Below are 11,508 nucleotides of genomic sequence, written 5' to 3' on the forward strand. Positions count from 1 at the left end.
TCTGGTGCAAAGTGACAATTTATCAAAGCAAGCAGATTTACACAGAAATACAAATTTAAAATAGATATGAAGAACAGCATTAAGAAACATAAAATACTGTGCAGTTATTAAAAATAGCAACTAAACCAAACGAATGTGGGAAAATTTTAAAAATGTGTTTCTGTATTAAACCAGACTGTTTAAGTAACAATAAAACTGTGCAAATAACAGAAATGTACAAATATGATCAGGGATATCAACACTTTTTAAAACTGTTGGAAGGAAGGATCTGTGATAACGTTCCTTTGTGCACCCAGGATGCAAAATTCATGTATTTTCTAACCACATAGAGACATTTTATAGAACAATCAAGCAACTATAGGACCGTCAGTTTTTATAAAAATGATATATATATAAAATATGGCCAAAAAGAAATTTGACTTGGTAATTTAGCACCTTGAATTTGGGTCTTTGTCTCTTTAAGAAGCTCCTGCTCTTTCTGAATCTCAGGTAGTCATCGCAACACCAGCAGTTCCACCAGGTGTTTGCTAATTTCTGCTGGCTAGTCTGAAGGAGCTGAGGAGGAGCTGCAGCCTCGAAGGCGGGGCTAGGTCCAGCTAGGTGTTTTGCACAGCTGAATGGTTGCCATGGAGATTAAAGGATTTCTCAAACATGCATGAAAGAATCAAAGTGACACTGTTTTTGATGAGGAAATGACATCATAACATGATGTAAAGGTCAAAGGAAAGCAGATTTTCTATAACACTGTCCCTTTAGCAGCTTGGAAAAAGAATATAATGAAGATTTAAACTTTCAAACTGAGCTGTAAATGTGAAAATAAAGTTCTCTGGTTTCCAGACTCGGGTGAAGATGCGGCTGGTAAGCTGAGAAAATGCTGAGTCATCGGTTCTTGAGGAACGCCGTCCAGTCATCTGCTGCAGTCAGCAGAGAAATGCCAGGAAAAGCGAGTATTTCAGCAGCGCATCCTGTCACAGGAGGTTCGATCACACATCCTGCACGCGTGTGACAAAACTAACACGTCCCCAATAAATCCTCAAGCCTTAATCCGTTTCTGTGTCGTTGGTGATTAAATTATTGTTTTTGTTTTTATAGAAACAAGAAGGTCAGTGGTTTCAGATCTGTGCTGGGACACAAAACCTCAGCAGGCTGAAAGAGGAAATCTGCACAACTCACCCAGACACCTGCTGATTATTTCATTTCACACGTTTCTTACTGTTCTTAATGAACCTTTTTACAGTTTCTACCTCATTCTTGCTTCAGATCAGCTTCATTCCACAAAATATTAAATGTTCAGTGTGTTGGTATTAAACAGTCGGTCCAATGTGCCTGTTCTTCAGTACCGACTTCTTTTGGAGTTCCTCAGGGTTCTATTCTAAGACCAACAATGTTCTCTATTTATGTTCTCCTATATACTTTCTGTTAAACATCCTGAAGCACAAATTTTCACTGCTTGGTTGAAAGTCTATAGCTTCAGAAATGTATCTTTTTTTTAGAACATTTCTGAGTTTGAAACGTGAAAAATTCGCTAAAAAAAAACACTCAGAAATTTTGAGATTAATTTCAAAAATTTCTAGAAAAAACATGGAGATTTCTGAGCTTTAAAAGTCAAGTTTCTTAGTGAAAGGTTTTCAGAAACGTTCATGTTTTTCTAGAAGTTTCTGAGATTAATCTCAAAACTTCTGAGTTTTTAAAGTAATCTCTTCACATTTCAAGCTCAGAAATTTTCCAATTTTTTGCTAGAAAATATCAGATTTTTTGACTTTTTCTTTTTTGGCACTTCATGATGAAATCTTTGGACTTCATCAAGAAATTTGTTTTCAACTACAGATTCTGCAGATTCAGAAATTTTCTGGAAAAAAATAATTTCTGAATCTGAACAGTTGAAAATTTGGTAAGAAAATCCCAGAAATGTTGAGATTTTTCATCTATTGGAAAGTTATTTGAACTGATGTGTTTGTGAGTAAAACCTGGATGTCGTCTAACTTCCCCAGATATAATTAGAATAAAACAGAAGTGATCTTGTTTGGACCATGTGGGACTTTCGGCTCAAATCGGATAGAGAAATCAGTGCTTTTAAAAACTCTGTTATTATTTTAATATTTAATTTTTTTAGTATTTTAAAGTTGAATAACTTTAATGCCTCTGTCATGGCTGCAGCTTCCTCATGAACTCAGATTGAATAAAGTTATTTTCCACCCGGTCAGGGCTGACCAGCTGAGTTTTGACCTTTGCAGTTGTTCGGGTCGCAGCGATAAACCGACTGTTTGCTCCTGGTTGCCTGGCAACGCAGGCGCGATACAACGAGGTCATCAAGCCGTTTGAGTCATTTAACTGGAGAACCGGACCTGAAACAATTCCTGTTTTAAAAGTTTGTATCGTTTTTAAAAATGTTTGCTCTTAAATTGTTGTTAGTCGAAATGTCCACGTTTTTTCCTGAAATATTTTTTAGATTATTCTCAAAGTTCTGAGTTTTTTCAGAAAGTTTTTGGCTTTTTAAAGTTAGAAAGGTCCAACTTTCTAATCTCTGAGATTAACTTCAGAATTTCTGAATATTTTCTTGCAAATTTCCACATTTTCAAACTCAGAAATTTCCCCCTTTTTTTCTAGAGAATTTCTGAAATTAATCTCAGAATTTCTGAATATTTTCAACTTTCCAAACTCAGAAATTTTGCATGTTTTTTCTATAAAATCTCTAAGATTAATATCAAAATGTCTACTTTTTTGGCAGAAATTTACTCCCTTTCCCATCTGTAATGTCCCTAATTCGCCGTGATAATAACTTTATCCTGATCAAACTGACCATTTGTTTCAATCAGACTCCAGAAGTGCAGATGTGCTGAGCGTGAGGAAGCGTTCTTGCTCAACACGTGTCTGCGTGCCAGGAGAAATGAACCAAACGTGAAAACACGTTCAGTCCTGAGCGTCTGTTTCTCAACCCTATCAGTCACATGAACATCAGCATTGATTAACTCTGGATCTGATTGGCCAGCAGTTTTCAGAAGATCTGTGGCTGAGGAATGTTTTACACGACCTAAAAAGTTGTTTTCGATTTGTTCAAGTCAAACACACGAGGGAGAAAATGAACAATTGTGACGATTTGATAGATTTATCAATGCTGTGATGGACTGTGTGACTGCTTGCTCATGGAATTTACTCTTCATTATCTCCTCTGGAATAGTAAACTATACGATAACGTATCTTAAACTCTGAAACCTGGCGCTCTAAACAAGGCTTGAACAGGCAGACATGTATAGATTGCTCTAAATCAACTCAAAAAGTTGATTTTTCAGCATCTTGTGCAACTTTTCACAGAAACTTCATTTTCAACTTTTTCTAATGGCAACCTTCCCAAAACTTTAGAATAAACGGAGTTAATTAATCTGTTTCTGAGATCTCGATGCAAAATACTAATCTGGAGACTCTTAATATGGTATCATACGTATTCATACCCGTTTATTTAACTCGCATTCCCACAGTATAATGCAACCACCACCATGTTTCAGAGTTCAGAATGATGTGCAGGGTTAGACTTTCCTCTACATGTTGCGTTTTTTGGTCTCATCTGACCAAAGATGTTGTTTTCTACCTCAGCTGTGAATCTCTGCAGCTCCTCCAGAGTTACCTCAGGCCTCACAGGGAGGTTTACAGCTGTATTGTTTTTATATTCTAAGAAATTACACACAGATGGACTTTATTTTACTTTTTAAGCAACTTTTAAAGGCGCTCTGTTGCACTTGATTTTATTTAGCCATTAATAACAGCTGGATATAAATGTCTACCTCAGTTTTCTATGTCAATTGTGTCCCTAAAAGCCTATTTCGAAATGGGTATGAACACTGTTTGTGTTTAACAGCGGAAAAAGAGTTAAAATAAGTTGTAAATATTTTTTATCATCACTTTTATTGTTGTTTTACCTTAAAAACCAAGCCCGGACATTTTACTAGTGATAAAAATGAAACAAAGTATAAAAGCTTTTGACGCTGGTTTCATGTTTCATCTTTATCTCAATTTTTCTCTATTGGCGTCTTTTTAAAATGACTTCTTATTCAGTTTTCTCGCCGTAAGCAGTTTAGATCTAATAGTTTAAAGAATCAAATTATTGTGATGTTTTGAATGAGGATCAATCTAATTGATGATTAGCTGGTTAGAATGGGCTCTTTATATAATTTTAGATAAAATAATCACTTAAAAACAGCAACAAGTTTGGCTTCATTTCAGCTTTTGTTCCAACTGGAGGGAATCACGTGCTTCCATGATGGCATCAGACCAGGAGGCGGGGCTTCGATTGGAACGACAAGAAACTAACCAATCAGCGTTGAGTACAAACAAGTTTTGGGCCAATCGGAGAGCTCGGTGGGATGAGCTCGCGCTCCCGGTTTGGCCTTTATAAAGCGTCCCTCAGCTAACAGAGCGATTGTTTTCTGGCTCTTCATCAGAAAATATTTTACAGTAAGTACAAACATTTGATGTTTCTTGAATGTTGAAGATTTGTCATTTAACATTTCGGTTAAAATCTGGGTTTTATAGTTATAGGGCATATATGTGATGGTTTTATGTTTCTTGTAAACAGAGCACCAGTTTGCATTTGTAAACTGTCTATTTTAAAATGTTTGTCGGGAAATTTGTTCTTTAGCTTGGAAAAAATCTTTAAATGTCGTTGTATTGTTACAGCCTTAAGTATTCTGCATTATTCGGCTGGTTTTGTGGCCGTCCCAGCTGCTTTTCTTCCACGTCCGCCATTGTTTGCTTCTCGTCTTTGCTTGTTTTATTCATCACAACATTATCAACGGGATCAGGTTGAATTGAGCCGCTACGCGCCGGTTCCAGTTTTGGTTTTCTGTTTCGTTTTCCTGGTTTGGAGCTGCTCGGTGTTTCCTGGCTCTCTGCCCGGGCGGCACATCCCGTGACTGTGCAAAAAACCAGCTGGGATCGGCTTGGTATTGGGATAAAGCCGGAATCCTGAGCAGTAAAAACCTGGAAAACCGCCAAATAATGAGTCACTACCGGTGTTTTTCTTACTACTATTATTTCATACACGTTGAGTCTGTGAAAAAGGCATTTTGAGAAAATAATATTTATCATTTTTGGCCTTGCTGCTTGGCGTATTTTCCTGTAGTTGGGAATGGCGCTGAAGTTCGCTTCCGATTCGGTGTTAAAGGTGTTTTTGTTGTTGTTGTTGTTTTTTTCTCTCGCTTTAGCCCCAGTTAAATCACCAGATACAAACTTTATATTTTGTTTTGTTTAGATCTTAATTAAAGCTGACACAGAGCTGGCCAAACTGACCTGGTGATTGCCTAATGCAGGGTGACAAACTGGTCCAACACACCTGATTCCAGTGACTAACTTCCTGCATTACAGTTTTACAGAATCATGTAAAAGGTGTTCTTGTGTAGTTTCACAGAGATTCATCTAAAAGTCGAGATATCTGGGCTGAAAGCTGCTCTGATTAAAAACTGTTTTACTAAACGTGAAAATAGCCCTTCTAGTTAAATCGCATACCAGCTTCAGTGTTCCAGTATGCCAGTAATTTGCAGAGGGAAGTTTCCTGTGAATTTCTGAGCTGTTCGTGACAAACCAGAGTAAACTGCCTGCATGTGTAGCTGTTTGTTTGTGGCCTGCCCACCTCCCCTCTGCTGCCCTGAAACCTGATCCAGCTGTGTTGTTTACTGCAGGAAGCCGGAGCCATGCTGCCTCTGGTTGTGTTGATGTTGAGCCTCAGCGCCGTCCTGCCGGCCCCCACTGTGGACATCCAGCTGGACGAGCACTGGAACCTGTGGAAGAGCTGGCACAATAAAAAATACCACGAGGTAACGTGTTTTCAGGGAGTTTCTTGTGTTTTGTCTCCAGAATGAATCATAAAAATGTGGCTTTTTGTGTTTTTTGCTTCCCAAAGAGAGAGGAGGGCTGGAGGCGGATGGTGTGGGAGAAGAACCTGAAGAAGATCGAGCTGCACAACCTGGAGCAGTCCATGGGGAAACACTCCTACCGTCTGGGCATGAACCACTTCGGAGACATGGTGAGGCACAGACACGGGTTTTATGACCTGCTGAACTTGTGCTCAGCCTAAAAAGTGTTTTTTATTATTTTTGCTAAAGCACAGACTTAAAAAAATTATCAAAACAACCTGAGAACAAATTTTACTGCATATAAACTGTTGTGATTAAATGATATTGAGACCATTTTCAACTGAAATGATTAATAATTTTAACATTTGAACCAAGTCTGTCACAAAAAGCAGTCAAATAATTAATTGTATGATAAAATGAACTATGTATCCTTTTTATTTCTTTATTTTTTTTAAGGGCAGTTTTGTTTAGAGACGTCACAATCCATTTTATTTATGGTTTTGGCTGTTTTTATTTTTATTTCCACCTTATTACTATTAAGGAAATAAAACACAATTTTATTTTTTATTTTATTTTTTTACATTTTATTATATCTTGGGACAATTTATTACTATAGCTGGCCAAACTGGAAAACATTTTAAATATCTAAAATAAACTAATAATCAAAATGACAATAACTGGATCTCAAAAAATATAAATTCTTCATCTTGGACAAAGAAAACAGGCAAAAGTTCAGCATTTTTCAAAATGGTGGCTTTTCAAAAATATTTAGCTTTTGTTGTCTAAATAGAAATGATCAAGCTTGTTTTAATTTATAATGTAATTATTTTATTTATTGTGTACTTGTAGAATCTTTGCCTTTGTGTAATCGGAGGCTTCAGGTTCACGCTGCGTGTTTCACTCTGACCTTTCCTCCCAGACTCACGAGGAGTTCAGGCAGATCGTGAACGGCTACAAACACAAAGCGGACAGGAAGGTGGCGGGGTCGCTGTTCCTGGAGCCCAGCTTCATGGTGGCGCCGCGTTCGCTGGACTGGAGGGACAAGGGCTACGTCACCCCCGTAAAGGACCAGGTAACGACGAACGTTTCTGAAAAAATCAGCTCATTTTCTCCTACAAACAAGTTTGGATTTTTAAAAATATTTTACTACTCATCAGTCATCTAAAGTTGTTTGAACCTCTCCAAAATGTCTTATTTAAATAAACATGTTTGCAGGGTAGTGTAGGCAACTTGTAGTTAGTAGAAATAATAATGTTGGTTGATTTTTCTTCTGTAAACGTTGCAGCCTCCATTTTTGTCTCCATGCCTGGAAAGGGGCTCTCCTCTGAAGTTTTGCCCACAGGCGGAGATAAGGCGGCCATTTGGGTGGTGTTTTTAATTATCTTTATCCTGCACAGCTTGTTCTCCCAACCCCCACTGTATACAGAAACAAACTGACCGGCGCCACGGCAACCAGGTGTAGGCAACAATGTACACCAGAGTTTTTTTACATGGTCACAGTGAAACAAAATGTTGAGAAAATTGACATTATTTTTATTTAAAAAGCAAAAATACTAAGTGAACTAAAGCCGTAAAATGAGATGAAAATCTAAGCTAGCACACAGTGCTAAAAGATGCAAAGGGACAATTCTGGAAAATAAAATAAATTTAAAAAACCGGCAGGATGTCATTTGGGACTTTAGTCTACAGTGTTTCGACTGTTTTAGTTTTTTAGTTTATTCCATTGCCCTGCGACAGACTGGCGACCTGTCCAGGTGACCCCGCCTCTCGTCCGAAACGTTCGCTGGAGAAGCAGCAGCTCCTCCTGACCCCAGCAGGGACAAGAGTGTTAGAAAATTAATGGCTGGTTTATTCCAGATATGTAGTAAATTCTCTGCCCTGTGAAGACGCTGCTGCAGGAATCAATGTGACTAAAGATAAACACATGGATGAGTTTCTCTAGCTGCTGCTGAGACGACATTAGTTCTCTAATCCTGGAAATGTTCAGCTGATAGAAGCCTGACTTTCTAACGTCTTTATGTGGCTCTGAAGGTTGAGGTCAGAGTTCATCCTGATCTCTAGTTTCCAGCTGTAATAACTGAAGCTGTTTTGACTCTGGATCGTTTCTTTAGGTTTAAAGATGATAACTTGTCCTGACGTCTTCCTCCTGCTCCTCTTCCTCTCCCTCAGGGTCAGTGTGGCTCCTGCTGGGCCTTCAGCGCCACCGGCGCCCTGGAGGGCCAGGAGTTCAGGAAGACGGGTAAGCTGGTGTCGCTGAGCGAGCAGAACCTGGTGGACTGCTCCGGACCCGAGGGCAACGAGGGCTGCAACGGCGGCCTGATGGACCAGGCCTTCCAGTACGTCAAGGACAACAAAGGCCTGGACTCGGAGGACTCGTACCCCTACGTGGGAACGGTACGCCTCTGCTCCCACTAACACCACTAAAACCACTAACACTGGCTCCACTAAAACCACTAACACTGGCTCCATTTAGTTAAGTTTGGATGATTTATGGAGAAATCTGGGGTTTTTTTTCTTTTTTCGCCAATGGTTTACCCGGGTAGCCATCTTGTTTTACATCCATTTATTTGGACTCAATAATTTCTACTCTATTAATATTTTGTAATGAGATTTCATAATCTATTTTATTTATGGTTTCGACTATGTGTATTGTTTTTGGTCAATTTGTTTGGATATTTAAAATTTCTGCCAATTCCAGAGTTAAGTGTTACAAAATTAAAGTTTTTGATCTTTGAGAGAGCAAACTTACAATATTACTCAATAAGAAATGAATTAAATGAAAATGGTCTCAAAAGACCAATATTATTTATTGCAATAATTACTGGGGTAATTTATCATGATTCAGGTCAACTCTACAACCAAATATCATTTATTTTTAATTATTAGAATTTGAGCATCTTGTGAAGTTATACTTTAACTCAGTCAGAATAGCAAATTTTGCTGGATGATGAATTGTCCCAGAAGTTATCGCGATAAACGATAATATTGTTTTGAGACTATTTGCCTTGCATTTGCAACATTTTTATTGTTTCCTAAGCCGTGTCGCCCAGCCCCATCTTTTTTACGTTTTTGTCCCTTCCTGCGCCACGTCCTCATGTTGCTCTGCGTTTCAGGACCAGAAGTGCCACTACGACCCCAAGTTCAGCGCCGCCAACGACACCGGCTTCGTGGACGTCCCCAGCGGCAGTGAGCACGCTCTGATGAAGGCCGTGGCCGCCGTCGGACCCGTCTCCGTAGCGATAGACGCCAGTCAGCAGTCCTTCCAGTTCTACCAGTCAGGTTAGCATGAGAAGCTACGCTAACGGGTCTGGATCCCGCCGCTTGACTGTTCTTAATATTTAGTTTTTTGTTTTGCTTTAGGGATCTACTATGACAAGGAGTGCAGCAGCGAGGAGCTGGACCACGGCGTTCTGGCGGTGGGATACGGCTTCCAGGGAGAAGATGTGGATGGCAAGAAGTACTGGATCGTCAAGAACAGGTCCGATTAAAACGATCAACTAATTTAGTAATCAGCTTAATCTCTAACTGGAGTAAACTGACTCAAAAAATGGCCTTTTGTTTAAAGAAAACATCAGATATTTTCTACCTGGAACTCAAATGGCAGTTTTAGCTTCAACTGGGTCATATTCTGTAAAAATAAATGTTAGAAAAAGAAAAAAAAATCTTTTTACTTCAGATCAAATAAATTTATGCTAAAAAACCTTCTGCGCTCCATAAGTAAAAAAAAAAATTGCAAGGGAAAAAGACATTTTTATTCTGACCTCAGTAATTTTGTAGAAAAGACTTGGAAGTTTCTGAGCTTCAAAAGTAAAAAATTTGCAAGACAAATCTTGAGTTTAATTTCAGAAACTTTCTAGAAAGAACTTGGAATTTTTCAAAAATAAAAAATCTGTTTTTGTTTTATTTTTTCCTGGCAAATGTTAAACTTTTCTATCGCAGAAATGTTCTAGTTTTTCTTGTAGAAAGTTTGAGATCAATCTAAAAATTTGAGTGTTTTGGCAGAAATTTAAGCTTTTTTTTATCTGTAATGGGTTAATATGCTGTCGTACATTTTGCTATTTAATTATTCAACAAATCAACTGATCAGCTCTACGTTGTGTGAAGTCGGGCAGAAATGGCTGAGCTTTTGAGAAGGAATTTAATTCTTTCTTTAAAACAATGAAAAATCTGTAGACTGTGCCAATTAATCAATAACTAATCGCTAGTAGCTTTACATTTGCTAAACCCGACTGGATAAACTTGAACTGTTTACTGATTTTTGTTTTCTTGCAGCTGGAGTGCGAACTGGGGCGACAAAGGCTACATCTACATGGCCAAAGACAGGAAGAACCACTGCGGCATCGCCACGGCAGCCAGCTACCCGCTGGTGTGACGGCCGCGCGCTGCAGCATCATGGTTGTCATGGTTTTCATTGCAGCAGTTTGGCTGAAGACGAGCGGCGAAGCTTCGGTCGGACGGGAGCATCAGCAGGAGATTCTGCTGCGTTTCAGGAGGAGGAAACTCGTTCTTTAGGGAAAAGGAGCCGTTTTATGGCCTGATTCTACGCCACTTTATTTTTATTTTCTCTTAAAAATTGTAATTTTATTCTCTGTAAATATGTGAACCCTACTCTGGAAGTAATTCGTTAATACTTGCCTTGGTCATTGTAAATGGATTTTCTTTTTCTTTTCTTTTTTTTGCTACTTTTACCGTGATCAATTAAAGATGTGAAACACTAAAATTATGGTTTGTTTTTAATAAAATGTCGTCTGCAGACATTTTGTTCACCCAAATCTCCTAATGACATTAAAATTTTATTAAATACAGCAACTGTTTTCAAATAGAGCAACATAAATTATGCTTTTTTTTTTAGGAATAGACTAAATCTATTTAGTCTATTATAAAATGTCATTTTAAAAAGACATTTTAGTCTTATTAAAAATGTTTTCTGGTTCACAAAAACTTTCTTTTCCCCCCATGTTGCAAAATGTTTGGACACCCCTACCTTACAGCTGGTAGAAACCCAAATTCTGTTGTACAGAAAATGTAAAGTTGTGCAGTATATGAACACATGGTTGGGGTTCCTTTTGCTTACCTGAGCCAGCAGCTGTCATGGCTTCCTAAATCATCACTGACTGTAGAAACTTCAGGAAACCTGAAGAGCCCCCTTTGGGCTCTGGGCCTCTTCAGGCTCTGGGATCTTGATTACCAAATTAAATTTCTGTTGACCTTTTCCTCCCACACTTTTTCCTTCCACCTAACTTTCCAATATGTTTGGATACGCGCAGCTACTTTAGAGGTGATATTTCTGTGGTTTACAGTCCTTATGATGGGTGTTGGTTACTGCTGGACAAATATTGTACCCAAACATTTCCATGAAGGCCAAGACAGTCAAGTTGAAAGCAATTAGGGCTCAATTATTTTATATATATACAAATTCTAAACATTTATTTGTTCAAATATTAGCAGAAAAGGTGACGTGTAAATCTTAGATCTAAACCCTAAGACTACAGTGTCTACTTTTGGGGGATTGGTTTGTTTCAATTTAGATTTATTAATTTTTTAAAATGATTTTTGAATGAATATTTTGCAAAAGACATACTTTAATATAAAACAGATCAGCCCCACACCAGGTGAGTTGGGTTAATATTTTTAGCTTTTTATAAACATAAACATTGCAGCG

At 38.2% G+C, this 11,508-nt stretch overlaps 1 protein-coding gene across 1 annotated transcript; it reads left to right on the forward strand.

Annotated features, from left to right (window-relative positions):
- Window positions 1-4,325: 4,325 nt before the first annotated feature.
- On the forward strand, window positions 4,326-10,566 carry LOC116729292 (cathepsin L1). Its single transcript, XM_032577721.1, has 8 exons — window positions 4,326-4,449; window positions 5,673-5,807; window positions 5,894-6,016; window positions 6,766-6,918; window positions 8,016-8,240; window positions 8,960-9,125; window positions 9,207-9,324; window positions 10,119-10,566. The coding sequence occupies exons 2-8, from the start codon at window positions 5,685-5,687 to the stop codon at window positions 10,216-10,218; spliced, it is 1,008 nt and encodes a 335-aa protein (XP_032433612.1). The 5' UTR covers window positions 4,326-4,449; window positions 5,673-5,684; the 3' UTR covers window positions 10,219-10,566.
- The last annotated feature ends 942 nt before the right edge of the window (window positions 10,567-11,508 follow it).

This window comes from Xiphophorus hellerii, chromosome 12 (assembly GCF_003331165.1).
Source record: "Xiphophorus hellerii strain 12219 chromosome 12, Xiphophorus_hellerii-4.1, whole genome shotgun sequence".
In the NCBI taxonomy this organism is placed as follows: Eukaryota; Metazoa; Chordata; class Actinopteri; order Cyprinodontiformes; family Poeciliidae; genus Xiphophorus; species Xiphophorus hellerii.